This window comes from Filicampus tigris, chromosome 12 (assembly GCF_054856515.1).
Source record: "Filicampus tigris isolate MCC_2025a chromosome 12, RoL_Ftig_1.0, whole genome shotgun sequence".
In the NCBI taxonomy this organism is placed as follows: Eukaryota; Metazoa; Chordata; class Actinopteri; order Syngnathiformes; family Syngnathidae; genus Filicampus; species Filicampus tigris.
In genome coordinates this window covers 13,837,501-13,853,250 of record NC_141228.1, presented here as the reverse complement: position 1 = coordinate 13,853,250, position 15,750 = coordinate 13,837,501, and the positions used below count along the sequence as shown (strand labels likewise).

General features: G+C 40.1%; 2 protein-coding genes across 6 annotated transcripts in view; one reads left to right on the top strand and one right to left on the bottom strand.

Annotated features, from left to right (window-relative positions):
* tpm4a (tropomyosin 4a) overlaps positions 1 to 15,750 on the top strand; it is a 68,231-nt gene that overhangs the window by 23,114 nt on the left and 29,367 nt on the right. For both annotated transcript variants that reach the window (XM_086047337.1, XM_086047339.1), the window contains exons 4-5: positions 2,333 to 2,492; positions 12,988 to 13,086. The gene's annotated coding sequence lies outside the window, so the exon portion shown is untranslated. The remainder of the gene's footprint in view (positions 1 to 2,332; positions 2,493 to 12,987; positions 13,087 to 15,750) is intronic.
* LOC147138607 (disintegrin and metalloproteinase domain-containing protein 10) overlaps positions 1 to 15,750 on the bottom strand; it is a 44,869-nt gene that overhangs the window by 24,208 nt on the left and 4,911 nt on the right. The window contains exons 1-5 of one of the 4 annotated variants that reach the window (XM_086047333.1): positions 14,654 to 14,761; positions 10,640 to 10,754; positions 3,287 to 3,437; positions 2,561 to 2,679; positions 2,313 to 2,462 (exon numbers count right to left, since the gene is read on the bottom strand). In XM_086047333.1, the coding sequence (XP_085903459.1) occupies positions 2,313 to 2,462; positions 2,561 to 2,679; positions 3,287 to 3,437; positions 10,640 to 10,706 (487 nt within the window). In that variant the 5' untranslated portion in view covers positions 10,707 to 10,754; positions 14,654 to 14,761. Of the gene's footprint in view, positions 1 to 2,312; positions 2,463 to 2,560; positions 2,680 to 3,286; positions 3,438 to 4,983; positions 5,221 to 10,639; positions 10,755 to 14,653; positions 14,762 to 15,750 lie in introns of those variants that run through there. The other 3 variants (XM_086047334.1, XM_086047335.1, XM_086047336.1) reach the window with 3 other exon arrangements.

Here is a 15,750-nt window from a genome sequence, read left to right as displayed (position 1 = left end):
ATATGTTCCGAGCAGGCCCTCTAGTTCAAACACGGCATTCTGAATAATATTGCGTTTATGGAATATGAGTTAAGCAGCAAAATCCACCTTTAAGTCCAATATATTTGCAAGTGATATTTAAGAACTACACATGCTGAAAATGTTTTTGTTGAATTTACTCAACTTTATTTTGTCTAGTGGTTGCACGAAATCAAATCGTCTGGATCAGCTACATTTTTTAAGTAGACTATACATCTACTATAAAAATCTGCTTTATAAGTGTATCTGGATCTAGATGATTTTTTTTGTGCAACCACATTACAAAATAAAATTGAGTAAATTCAGCACACCATTTTCTTCAGAGTTAGTTGTCTTTTTTAACATTTAGGTAATTTTTTAACCATATGTGCGATACATTTTAATTGAATCACAGACGAAATAAAGTCAAACAAATATTTAGCACCAATTTAGAGTCTTTAATCAAGCTAACATACACAAGCGTGAGTAGAACTTGCAAACTCCACACAGGAAGGCCAGAGCCAAGATTCAAACTCCAAACCACAAAATTGTGAGGCAGACATAATGACCGCTCACTCGCCATGCTTCCTGTGGTTAATCGGTTAAATCTAAATTTGTGACTGTATTTAGCTTGACATGGACCACCCTGTACAGCGCCAGGGGTCCCATATCTGAGGGTGATATCATGACATCACCCATCTCAAGGGAGACCACATCCTTTTGTTACTCCCAGACGACATCCACGTAGAGTGGGAAATACACGCCGTACCAGACGCATGATGCCTCTCACTCATGGCCAAATATAAACTCGGAACGGGATCGTCGATTGTTGCATCGAAACATCTCGAGCCGGATTGTTTTGTGTTTCCTGCGAGATAACCTGTCCTGTGGATTAAAGCACAGGATGTTATCATTTTGCAACATTGTCAAGGTTTTGTCTTAGAGGAGATGAAGCAAGGCCACGCGTATTCCCATTCAAACATTTTGGCAATTTGAACCCACATTTTCTTGGAAAAAACGTCACACTGGGAAAAGATAATGGCAGGCAAGTGGCCATTGTATAAAACCCCCTCCTTATATTCTTTTCCCATATTTTTTGTGGTTTCCTTCTCACTGCCCTCCTACTCTTGAGTATCACACCATCATCATCTTGCTTTTTCTTTGGCTACTTTTACGGGGCTCCCTCACTCCCTCCTGCCATGAGATTAGTCTGATTTCACAACCTCAAGTTAACCAGCCCACAAAGCATTCTGGAATTGAAGCTTACTGCCAAGATGGACGTGAATCGAATTGTGAATGGGATCTACTGTAACATGGAATTTTAGAGCTTAACAGCAGTTAAGTGTTTGCGTTGGGCGAATGGCACAGTTAGGGAAGAAAAGCTACTTACAGTCTAACAATCAATAGCATTAACAGTATAACAATTTTGCTATTTACAGTTGCCACTCAACCGCTGCTATTTTACTCATATTTCCGCATAATTATGAACGATGATAGCGGTACCTTGAGATACGAGTGAAATGACATGTCTTTTTTTTTGTTTTGATTTGTCTGTAAAAATATAAGATACAAGCTTTATACGGTTGTGGCGAACTCAACTCTCCTCCTATCCTAGTTGAGGTTTACTGTCAAACTAAGCACAAGAATTACACCTTGCGAATTTCAAGCAAGTAGCTTTGCCTTAGGTCTGTAAGTCTGTTTAGCTTAATGCTAACAAACAATGCAAAACGCCATAAACTGGCTAACGAACAGCATCGGCGTCACAATGCTGTTAAGCAAAGCAAATGGCGCAGAAGGACATGTAGGCTGATAATATAATAATGCTCCTAGGCGTGTATTCTTTATCCTCTCCAAAAACAACTCCTTGTATAGAAATACAGCTTACTGAGGACTGTCTCCATGTATAATTCCGTTTGTCTGTAATAGTGTTTTTGTAATTCTTTATATTCTATCTAATTATGTTATTACTGTATATTTTTATAAAGTACTATGTAATAGAGTGCTATTTTTCTTATTGAAATTATTGCCTTGATTATTTCTTTTTTAATTGGGCTTTCAAGCACAAATGATTTGGCCCTACAAGTTCTGCCTGTAACAAGCAATTACACAAATATATGAATTGACCTGGCAAACGAGTCAAAGCAATTCTGTTAAATCTGTGTTGCATTATTAGCGAGCTGTAAGTGCTTTACAGATGTAATTTATAATATAATCTTTTGATGTCTGTGTGGTCTAGTAGTACTGTACAATGTGTGCACTGTTGTCGGAGGAGAAATTGGAAGTCATGATATACAGCAGGTGTATCATTTTCTCACCCATATCATCCTCACGATAGATGATGGAGTGGTGGTCAGTGACGTTGTATCTGTGAGCCGCTTCTATGTGATAAGTGACGTTGTCTGAGTGGAGGCTTCCTTCAAACCGACCCTGTAACAGAGACCCGTGACAGGCTGAGTCGGGTTCACCTGCAAGAGCGGGTTGAAAGATACAACAAGGTCAGTGAGCTTGATTCTCATCAGTCCCACGGAAGCATCTTCACACACGCTCACACATACAAACTTACCCTCCAATGACCCTGAATATAAGTGGGAGAGGTCCGCGTCTGTGGCTCCATCCTCTCTGACCACCTTGAAGTCACTGGAGAATGTCCCAGCATCTCGTCTCAGACGTAGTTGGAAAGTTCTACAGGAAACAGAGAAGAAGATACACAATCTGAAAAGCATAGTGCAACCTCTAAAGAAGAACAAAATCCATTTGAATGTACAAGTCCCCCCCCATTGGCAGTATAATGAGTAATAATGAGTATAATGTGAAAAGAACAAAACAGACTTAGCCTCAACCACAACTGACGTGAGAGTGTACAGTCTGTTCTTCCACTTGTAATATTACTGGCAACTTCGCCATATTGGTCTGAACAGGCATTTATGTCTGCCCTATATGGAAAAAAATAATTCAATTTCTGCTTGTTTGGTTTATTGGTAGTGGCATCAAAAAAAGAAAGAAAGAAAAACACTTGCAGAGTTCATCTTTAAGATGCTCACTCAGCTGAAGTTTCACAGCACACAGTAGGCTGAGGTCATGACAGTGGTTTGAAGGCAGGGTTACTGTACCCTTGACACTTGACTATTACAGTTTGGGAAGCATACAGTACCTGTACATGTTTTAGTCCTTGAAAAGATACAAACAAACAAAGATACAGTTGGAGAACATAGAGTCCAATATTGAAGTCTAATTTGGTACATACTGTATAAATGGACTCCAACTACAACCCCTTTTTTCTAGTCCAAACCTGTTAAAAGCAGTGAAGTCCAGGTGCAGCATGTGTCGCGAGTGTGTCTGTGCATCTCTGCGGGCTCGAAGGTGCTTCCTGTGGAGGTCCTCCCTGTCGTATGATAGCCCCTCATAGTGTTTTATGTACGGGCTGATGAAGCTCACGTCATCTGACAGAATAAAAAAATGCGTGCATTTTATTCTGTTGCTTTTCTTCTTCAAAAATTCTACGAGGGGCAGTTAAAAAGTAATGAGCCCTGTACGTTACCCCACTTTTATTTTTATTCCCAAACATTTCAACGGTGTGTAGTTAAAATAATTGTTTTTAAACGTAACCACTTCCTGTCAGATATTCTTCTGGAATATAATATTAACTAGAAATTAGTTACATTGTACGGAAGAGGATTAGGGCCAGTGGGAGGTGGGGGGGGGGGGGGGTTGGCTGGGGGGGGGGGGTGTTAGGGGCGGGGGGAATGCAGTTGGCTGGATTCTCACTTTTATTTCAGAATTCTGACTTTATTCTCAGAATTCTGATTCTCAGAAAGTGGAAATTCTGAAAAGTGAGAATTCTGACTTTATTCTCAGAATTCTCACTTTAAAGTCAGAATGCTGAAAGTGAGAATCTTTCCAACCTATTTTTTTCCCCAACTGGCCCTAATCCTCTTTCGTAAAATTGACTAATTTTTTTTCTTTCTGTTCCTTCAAAATGTATTTTTCCCCCGCACTCAAGAGTCTCAGTATGATACATTTCAGTTTTATTAACTTAAACCCCCCAAAAATGTAAATTAAAATCAATGTTTTACACTTTACCAAATGCAGTGTTTCTTACATACACAGTGTCACATTGTTAATATCATGCTCACTCTATTTAGGCTTATTTTATGAAACATATTCAATTCAATAGGTATTTTTAATTTTGTTTTCGGTTTTGTTTTAAGTTTGTATATATGTTTGTTTAAATACCTTGTGGATGTACTGTATATACTCTAATTATGCTATTTACTTGTATCTTACCTTATCTGCCACCCAAAACTGTTGATTGAATATAAAAATGGATTTGCTTATTTTTTCCCATAACTATGATGAAGTCGGCGAATCCAAATTGACCTACTGTTGCAAGTTTTTGTTTGTACTGCTGAAAGTATCCTATTGAAACAATGGCAATGAGGGTACAAAAATAGAATAAGACCCAAAAGCAAGTGGTAATTTCACTCCCACATTCACTTCTGCCTTACTAGAATACTGACGTTACACAAAAATGATGACTAAAGGGTGAATAAATGGCACTACAGGTCATAATCACATCAACTCCACGCAGTTAATACTTTTACTTCCTCTACTTTAATGACGTGTGTGGAGCCATAGATGACAGTTGGAGTTCGGACTATGAAAGTGAAAGGCAGCATGAGAGAAAACTTCTGCCTCCTGTCCGGACTCTGACTGCAGAGTCTGCTTCAAGAAAACTTAGTGCCACATGATTCCCTGCTAAGAAAGACAAATGTCACCAGCTGCTTTTGTATTGCGGGCAGTGACATTCCTGAGAGGATCGGTTTGTACAAGCCAAAAGGACAGAGAGAAGGCCGCTCCATGTCAGTTGATGACACACAGACACACACGTGCATACATCAAGCTACAGTATAAAGGCGTAAACAACGTGAGAAAAGAGCGCTCCTTCACACACACTACACTAATCTGCACATTCCTGCGACACACTACCTGTAATCCGCTCTTGACAGTCGACCAACAAAAGCAACAGGCAGCAAAGTTGAGCCCTCATGTCGGCCTTATAAGACAGGTCACTTTGTCTCCCTTTTCATTCAGCGCCTTCCTTCTCTTGAATTTCTACCTCTTGTCTCCTTCTTCTCCTTCATCCCATTTGACCTAAACAGACTCGAACACACGGTTCCCCCATGCTGGAATGCGACTCGTTGGGGAGTTGAAGCCATGCAGTTGAGAGGCGTATTCAGACTTGTATGCATGCACACAGGTGGAAGATCTCTATGGAGCATATTTTGAGGAAGATTACCAAACAAAAAATGTGGGGGTGGGAAAGTATTTATAATCAAGTTCTGACCTGAAGCTAAACTCAGTGATCTTATTGAACAAGTGTTTACAATTATTGCCTTTATGTTAACAACTAAAAGATTAATGAGCAGTTTAATACAATGGAACCTCTAACCGCTCACCTCAGCCGCTTTTGTGTGTTTTTTTATTGGAGCTTGAATGCTCCAAAAGTGGTACAATTTGGAGTTCAACCAAAATGTTTTGAAAGAATATGCTTCAAAATCTTCACCATCATCCTTTGTTATCTAAAGTGAAACACCAGCAAATCGTGTTCGACTTCAGTCATGGGAGCATCTAAAGAATTATGTGTTTTGCTTCTTCTTTGGCTTTTTTTTTTTTTCTTTCTCCTGTTTTGGGCACCGCGGTCAGATCATCATTAATGGTAATAAGGAAAAGTGTGGCAATAACCATACCACCAGAAGTGGAACTAAAGAATACAACAAATGACAGTACATACAAGCACCTTTCAGTTCCCTTTTATCCCTAACATCTGTAATTCCTCTTCAAAGGACAATTTACTTCCATTTTGTTTGTTATTGAGTGGTTAAAATACAATTTTTAACAGTGCCTGTACACTAAATGAAAGATTTTATGATGGCAGAAACCATAAAACAGGAAAAACACTTCATCATAAATTGAGCTTCTTGGAATAATATGGCAAAGTCAACAATAATAATAAGACAATGGAATGTACACAGAACAAGAATTTTGTCAAGAATTCAGTCTCCATGCGAGACTGTCATTACAGCTGATTTAAAGGAAAATGAGAGGAGACACTTTAATTGATAGTGAATGTAATCCGATGTGTTCATGCCTACAATGGCGCAAACTGCCCTTAAATGTGCTGCCTTGCATGCTCCTGCAAAAATACCAGCACCTCGTCTAACCTCCTTCTGCGCAGACTTACGTAGCTTCGCGTGGCGGACTTGCGCCATTCATGAAAATAGAGCCCTGTGCTTCCCAGTTGCGTCCCTGAAAGAGCTGGACGAAGTGGCTGGGAGAGGCAAGTCTGGGCTTCGCTGATTAAATTTATGCCCCCCGCAACCCGACACCAGATTAGCGGAATAAGATTGATGGATGGGTGGATGGATGGGCATGTCTAAGCATTCATACAAAAATGTGCTTGTTGTTTTAGTGCATTAGAAGGAAAAGCAAGGCACATTTTTTTGTACAGCACAATTCATACAAAAAGTAATTCAAAAAAAGTTTCACAATCACAGCTAATTAAAGGACGACAAATTAAATCATTCCATAAAATATTTTTTTAAAATAATAATAAACTAAATGAAAAGCAAGCCGTGAAGATAAAATCATAAAGAACAGCTAAATAGAACTGTTTTAAGCCTGCATTGTCAGAGTTGAGGCCTACGCTTAAAAAGGAAGTTCACATTGCTGTACAAGCTGCCACAGAAAGGTTCCAGGACAGCGGTCACAAAAGATAGACAGTATTTCAAATACTGTGTAGTGTATCTTCTTAAAAGTTTGTTACTTAGGCATTTGAAGTGAGCCAAGCTAAGATGATCCAAGTGACCCCACTGTACTTGTATAGAGAAATTGTATGGATTTTAGGGCTCCCGAACGTGGTCTCTCCTAAACTCGATCAGGGGCGCACTCTGGAAACTTAGACCCGGACACCAGTTTCACAAATCAACATGAAATGTAGTGAACAGGTCTTTAGTGACATGATGCATGGAAAAGTCTCAAGAACCCATGCCCAAAAGTAATCAAGGCGTCAGCCATTTTGATTTGAAGCTGCCGTTTTGGGCAAATTGAAAGGCGCATATTGACAAATTCCTACTACAGATTTTGCCAAAATGAACCCCTTCAAAAGCAGGTGTAGTTCAAGTAGATAAATGGGTGATGCTAAATTTCGTTGCTTTTTCGCCTATTCCATCTTATGTGGGCAGAGGATGGTGTCAAATTTTCGTCATTTAATAGATTCTCACACGTTCATATTACCTGGACCAAAATGTGAATTGGGTCTTCGAATTATAGTGTCCAGCCTAACTGTTATGAAATGCAAAATGTTGACCTTTTCTCTATTTTTACTGATAAAAGACCTAAATTTAGGCTGGGGTAATGCTGAGAAGTGTCTTAAAATAACAGGAAGGAAGTCATTTGTAAAATTATCACTGTGTAGGTGGTGTTTTATGAGCTCACTCCAAAATGGGGAACCATTTGAGCTGGAAATAAGGTATGTTAAAAGAAATGTGCTACTTTATTTTAAGTCATTGCTTTGCAGTAGTGTTATTGGGCATGGAGGCTTTAGATCAGAGGTGTCCAAGCATTTTCTTCCAAAGGCAGAAAGGCAATATACAGAAAAAACAAAGGTGTGAAGCAGCTGCTGCAGCAGGTGGGCTGTTTGTGCAGATGTTACGTTCCAAAAACTAAATCTTCTTAATAGAACGACCACTTGTGCTTTTCACTTCCTTGGGAGCTGCAATATATTGAGGGCTAATTTACTGCAAAAGATACCTGACATACGGTACGATATATGAGAAGTGGAGTGATGTCAGGAAGCATAGGTCGTGAAATCAGCAATATTTATCCCCCCAATTTTTTTTGTAAACTCCTGTAATTTGTTTAACCTTAGTTGCTCAATATTTTTCACTTCACCGCAGCACCGAAGCGCACTGTTAAGTTAACTCGAGTCTTTGCTCGCAAGTCAGAAAAAAATCTGCGCCACATTCCTATTTAAAAAAACTCATAAATTGGGGCACTCGTAAGTTGAGGTACCACTGTACTTAAAAAAAAGCAACAAAAAGTCACAATTTCTTTTCAGAGTTTTGGGGTGGCCAGCATCCCACAGGCTCATTATTGGACGTAATCTAACAATAATACAACAATAATTCACGCCGCTGCCCTCGTTCCTTTTCGCCAGTCACACTAGCATAAATATTTTAATGCTAGTTAGTGGTAATCAGAGTAGCCAAAGCCTGCGAGGCTAGCCGCTATTCTCATCCACCGCCATCTTATTTTCATTCTCTCTGACCTATGCAGAAGTATGACTACTGTGTCACCTTGTTGGTCTTATATTTTGCTGCTCCACACAGCGTTTTAGTCCGGCGATGGCAGCAGATGGAAGAGCTCAAAGTCCTCTGTAAATTAGCCATTTGGAAGACAAGATCCCAAAACACTTGGTTAGCGATTAGTCAACTTCAAGCTTTGACGGAGTAGTAAAGTTGCCTTGTTGATGCGGAGTAGCGAAGTTGACTTGTCGACAAATCCATATTAGGTTCAATCCCGAATCTGTTCTTAAGTGATCTTGACAGGGAGCAGAAAATGGAGCAAACAATTTTGGTTCCAAGGCAGATTGGACTGAATGATGCATTATTCGTGCAAAACAAGAAAGTGAGAGAGCATATCTTCACTATCTTCTGTTCACCTGGCTTGCCACCCAGTGTAGAAAGCAAACATATGTCACAGGCCATAAAAAAAAGGAAGTTGACCACCAATGGCCCCCTGGCCGTAGTTCGGACATCCCTGCCTGTCCTTTCTGATTAATGGGTGCATTGACGGAATGTGTGAATTAGGTCAAATGAATCATAAAAATAACTCCTTGGTGTATTGTGTGTCAGGATGAAGCCAAATTACATAACATGCAGATCGATGACCCGGGTCACTGCACCCAAAATCTGTTCTGGAGAGCTTCTTGGCCTGAGATACTACACCACTACACGAAAGCCTACTACACTCAACATATCAGTGTTTCACACAGATCACCCCCCCCTCCCCCACCACCGCCCAAAAAAAAAAAAAAAAAAAAAACCTACACCCTACCCCCAATCAATCATTCACTGAGCAACCCCTCCCCCAGAAACCTCCCTTTGGTCACTGATTGGCCAGGAGAGAATCACCCGAACCTAAATCAATGACGTCACATGCCAGGACATACCCACAAGTGCCCCCCCGCCCCATCCAGAATAACAGAGACATTCCCATATGGATTCATGCAACTGTATCCGTTCTCCCATAACTTTAACGTGCAATGAGTCACATTATAACAAACACCTGTTGAACTAAAAACATGCTTGGAGATCTAACGCCTAAAACGTAATTAAAACCTGCACTTATCCCCTAGTTACATGGTATCGCTTAAAAAAGTCACTTAAGGACATTCACCTTGAATATCCACGTAACCGTAACGCTCCTTAATAAAGTTATGTGCATTGATACAAGTGGGCCACAATTCAAGCACTGCTGCAATCTCATGAGTTGTACAAAAGTGCCAGACAAAGGATCACAGGGACAATTAGTACGCCCGCAGTTTTCTTCGGCTCTCAGAGAGTTCATAGGCTATGGGAATGATCAGTTCTCATCACTTTTTGCTGACTGGGCACTCGGTTCACCCCTTCCTAAACTTGACCCAGTTCACCAAAGGGCTGAGGCCTTCCTTTTCTGCACAATGTCCAGCCTGTGACCACCCTACACAATGAGTGCATTGTCATTTTAAGTATTGACATAAATGCATGCTGATGTGATTGTTGAGCTGAGACATAATGCACTACATTTTAACACTAAAACGCATGTTTGATTAATAATCCTCTGAAAGAGAGGATGGCTAGAATTATTGACGGTTATCTCGTGTGAGCTTGCTTGTTGGTTTTTTGAATATCATTTGTTTTTAATGAATGTGGTTTTCCCCAAAAATATTAATCAGTCATGCAGGAGTAGAATTCCTATAAAAGGAGATCTTAAACTAGCTGCTGCTCATTTCACTTCACATAGTGCGATACCTCCACCTGCAGGAAAAATATGAGCCTGCAACACACACGATGTACATTCTTGGCTACAAGTACACCTGTTCATCTATGCGTTCATTTGTGTGTGTGTGAAGTTTGTCGGGTTTTTAGCTACATATGACGGGGTTCGATGCATTTACTGTATTTGATTGCATCACCATGTGCACTATTGTGCAGCTGTACAAAATGTGTTTGGTCACTAGTACAAGCAAGACATTTATTCTTGCTGTAAATTTGAAAAGACAACTATGGCCTACCCACAGCATCTTAGGTTCAAGGCTGCGATCTTAACATCCCCCCAAAACAACCATTTGGACAAGGTCACCAAATGCTATCAGTACACGTAGGAACATCCTCTTCCTGTGCAACAGCAATCAGCGTAATCTTCATTTGATATGAACTGAAAGCAGCCTTGACATTTTTTTTTTCATTTTATATCACTGCCAAGTACTTTTTGACTTTTGCTCAATTAATTGACTCACTATTTTTTACTTCTATGTCAAATGTACTCGTACCAAGTTGTGTAAATACCTTGGCTTACCTTTGCACCTTTGTCTTATACATACCTCTGGCAGCTCTCGTCTTTGTTTGACTGCAGATGTCCCGCCCTCCTGCTCGGTTCTGAACGAGCATGGTACGGTGGCGCCATGACTGCTCACAACTGCTCACAACGACCAGTCACTTTAAGAAATGAAACTCACATAAGATTCATTAAACACATAACATTTATCATTAAACGTAGTACGTTTGTCATGTAATATTCTAATTTGGGGGTGATTAAATTCGGGTCCGCATTTGCTGTATGTTATAATCATCAAAATGATATATAAAAAAATGAAATTGTGACATTTTTCGTTCTGTTTGATGTCAATCATATTATGTCGTATATGAGCATAAATGATGCTTTCCACAATATTCAAATTCATCGAGATGCACTTGCATCTGGGTCAGTGCACGTCTTACTGTATCTTAACACTCTAGAATACAGATTTATGTAAGTGGTAAAGGAGTGGATGGATGGATTAGAAATTCAGCAGTACTTGCTGCTAATTCATAAATAAGAATATAATATCTTAGTAAATATGATTCTATTCAACACATCACAGCACACCATAACAATCCCTAGATAGCATGCAGATACGCCGTCTTGCGTGTACAGTATAAGTATCATCTTATTGGATACTTGATCATTGCTTATATATTCCAGCATTGTCATGTTCTTGGGGGAAAATAGACCACATTAATGTGATATACATACAATAACACACATCCTGTATACATGAATATGTAAGAAAAATGCCCCGTTTTGACTATTCTCATTGCAATCACACCAATATGCGTGGATTTCTGTCGTGACATGACAGTTGTAATGCTCTTTTATCCATAAGAGAGCGCCATTGGCATGTTTCACTGGTGACTGAAGAGCAGCTCAGCCGCTACGAAAGGAAACTTTTGGGAATCGGGGAAAAAATGGGTGTGACTGAAAACGAGGGATAGAAAAAGCAAAAAAGAGTAAAGCATTTCAACAAATAAGATGATATACTGTACAGTAAAAGGATGCTGTGCATTGTCTAAAGCAATGACATATATTGTAATTTGCCTCTTGTTTATATTGCTTATGACAAATAACCCCCAATCATTAGTGTCTAAATGTAGCCATATGTTGAAAAGAATGTGGACAAGGCAAAGGAAACAAAGGGAAGCTGTCTTTAACATGCACACACACACACACACACACACACTCTATATTATTATAGCATATTGGTGGCGTGGGGCGGAATCCTTGTATCTCCAAAATCATCACTTTTCAAGACAAAGGTTTGAAGTGCAACCTACCATGAGTACCAAATAATGAGCATAAAAGTACATTCTAATGTGTATGACAAAATAATTGAAGGACTCAAAAGTACTGAATGACTTTGGAAATTTAAGAGTATCTAATGTGGGAAGTTGAGTTCCCCTGAAGGGAGGATTTTGCGCCAGGCTGGGTGCGGTGACATCCCGGGTGCTGCAGGGCAGGAAGAGAGTGTGACCAGTTTGTCTGAACAAAACATTTGTCAGGAGGAAGTCTGACCAGGTCCTCAACTAACTTCTAGTTCAGAAATCAGATTTAGACCCAAGTCAATGCAGCTGCTGCTTTTGGTTGGTTGAGTGACCACGATGATGGTGCCGGTGGCGGCACCTTTTCATGGTTCACGGTGATGGCAGCCTATCAGCAGAACGGATAACGTCACACATTCTTCCTGCGTGAGCTCTTTAAGTGCAGCGGTGAGATAAGCTCTGCAGCATGGCTTTGCTCAAGTGCCAGTTTGTCCAGTTTGCTCATTGTAAAAATAGAGATGACATGAGGTAAAATTGCAGTACTGTTCTCTAAAGACAGACCTCCACCGGGCCAAAATGATAGCACAAATCCTTCAGGCTTCTGCTAGTAAAAAAAAATGTCAGGAAAAGCCTACAAGAACAGCTGAACATTATTTGGGTTTAATCATACACTTTTTAAACGGTGTCAGGTGTGTGCTGACTAGCACTCTACATGAGTTTGAATGTCACTGGCTAATTCTGAATACAGCTACATCCTCAGTAAGAGGGTGTGCACACTTATGCAACCATATTATTTGCTTCACCTCTCTAAAAGATTTCTCTTTTTTTCATTTGAATGGTACAACTTATAAGTCACAAAAATAGTGGAAAAAAAATATTAAATAATTTATCTTGGTCTATTTTTTTTATATATCACAACTAAACAGGGGTGTTTACACTTTTCATATCCACTGTATATGGAAGAAATGCAGGCTAATCCTCACATAAAAAGAATACCACCCAACGCTTGCATTTTTACTCATTTTATAAGCTGTTGGGCTAATTGTCGTGCAGTTTTACAGTTGTGCTTCACTCTTGCCACTTCTAAACGCAGCTCACTGCAAGAAGCCAGCAGCTGTTTCCAGTGAACACGCGCCCGGATGAAACTTGGATGCACTCTGCGAGCAGCACAAGGGGCTACTCCACTCAGATAGTGAGTAGACACTTGAAGTATTTGCTGATGGTGAGGGTGATTTAACGTGAAGTTAGCACGCTCTTATGGCCTCTCATTGGGGGCAGTGTAGTCACACAATGCCATGTTTGTGAGTGCACACACACACACAGGCACACACATTGTTCACCAAAGTCTCATGGGAATAAAGAAAGGGCAACCCCTTCCTTTTTAATGGCTATTAACAGAGAAGCATTTAAATGCATACAGTATATGGACATGGGGATTGTGACACCTACAGAAAGTGAAAATTGATAGTGTTATTGTTAATTCCAACCTGCGTGTACCCAAAAGTCAAGTTTCTCTAAAGTAAACTCATCCTTGCATGCCTTGATGGATCCTGTTTTAAAGGAGAAATCAACCCAAACATATTTGTTCCATGCAGGCCCACTAGTTAAAACACGGCATTCTGATGAATATTGCATTTGTCGAAGATGAGTTAAGTAGCAAAATCCACCCCTTTTAGCCATCTCTGGGGCCGGCCATTTTGTCACTTCTGTCGACTGAAAATGACATCACAACTGCGCAGGGCTCAGGTAACGACCAATCACGGCTCAGCTTCAGAAAACAGGTCAGCCGTGATTGGTCGTTCTCTGAGCCCTGAGCAGTTGTGATGTCATTTTCGGTCAACAGTAGTAACAAAGTGGCCGCCCCCAGATATGGCTAAAAACGGGTGGATTAACTCTTATTCCACAAATGCAATATTTATCAGAATGCCTTGTTTCAACTAGTGGGCTTGCATAGAACATATGATTGAAAAAAACATTTTTTGAATGACTTCCGCTTTAATTAGGCACTGGGAGCGAGAAGTGACTTTCCTAAAATGTTGCCACAAAGCTGTAAGTATACAAATGCCAATGTCTCAGTAAGTAAATGTTGGCCGCATTTAATTGATCAAGAGGTGTGACTCAATACAAATGTTCCCACAAAACCAAACTGAAAGCAAAAGAATTACATGTAACAACATGTAATAATGACACGTGCCATCCATTCACCCATTTTCTTCTGTGCTTGTCCTCATTTGGGTTGTAGGTGAGCTGCAGCCTGTCTCAGCTACCCCCTTGAACTGGTCGCCAGCCAGTCGCAGGGCACATATAGACAAACAAACATTCACAAACAATTTACAGTTTTCAATGAACCGTGAACTGTGATGCAGATGCTCTCACCACTAGACCACCACGCTGTCCAACATATGCTTGTTTACTACATTTTCAGAGGTTTTATTCCCACATGGAGGAAATGCTTGGGGTCAATTTCCCACACCCTTGTTAATAAGTCAGCAGACATACTGGGTCACTATAGATATAAAAATACAACGGCTTCGAGAAGAGCTGGTAACCAAAAACTTTCTTGATAGGAAATTGTTATGAAAATAACACTAACCACACGTGAAAACGACTGCACTCGTCATGTTTAATTTAGCGTTTGCTTTCTTCGTTCATGTTATTTACTGTACTTATTTTATCCTCACAGTTGGAAATGTGACATTATCTTTTGACCATTCCCGAGACTGGCGAGAAAAGAGTTTTGGAGAGCGTTTTTATTTTACCTTAAAAGGCCATGTGGAGTGAAGTAGACTAGTTTCCTGTGGGAGGGTTTTCCTCTCTCTCTCTCTCTCTTAACTTTGGAGCTACAGGCTAGGCCCATCCTCATCCTCTCTCCCTACCCTGACCGCCTGAGTCCCTCCCAACACACACACACACCCACACGCCCCCCCCCCCCCCCCCCCCCACACACACACACACACAAACTTCCTTTTTTTTTTACTCTCTCAGAACAGTTGTGAAATCCAGCTAAGGCCAGATGTACGTTGTATGAGTGTTTGTCTGTGTGTGCAATCCACACTGACCCACCCGCCCCCCACCCACACGTAACAGGAGGTGAACGTGAGGTCATGCACAAGGTAACAAGAGACGCTCTGGAATGGAGTCCACAGAAACAAGGACACGAGGAAGAGCGGAAAGGGCTGTGAGGAATTAAAGTTTGAGGAATTAGAGCATGAAGAGAAAGCATGGTGTTGTGATAGTCAATGGGTGTTTTTTTTTTTGTTTTTTGTTTTTTTTGTGACTCATTCTACTGAGGTCCAACACAGTCGGTCACGAGACACTAGTCAATTTTACCATACACCGGTCAATGTCTGATATTTACATACGTACCATATTTGGAAATTGATTTACCAATACGAAATAATGAAAATCGAAATAATATTTACCATGCTCAAACTGTTGCCATCATTAAAGCCTTCATGAAATGTACAGCCAATGCTTTGCTGTAACATTTTTAAATTTTTTTAACTGAAGAGGTTGTCTGGTTTGGGAATGCAAATAAAGTAATTTTTCCCATGATCAAACTTTTGCCATCATTAAGCTTTTATTAACTGGTAATGTTTGAAGTCTGGTTATCAAACCTTTTACACCAAATACCACCTAAAAAATATTTAGCTCTCCGAGTAACCCCATAATGACCAACAATAAAATACAGTAGCATTTAAAAAATGTAGGCCTCAGTATTGATCAAAAATGAGAAATTTTATTCCTAATAAGTTCGTTTCATATCATAAGCTACGGTAACGTCATTGTTTCAACAAAATATAGGACACTTTACACTTACTTATTCAATTAAAACACATTGCATATAAAAGTTACA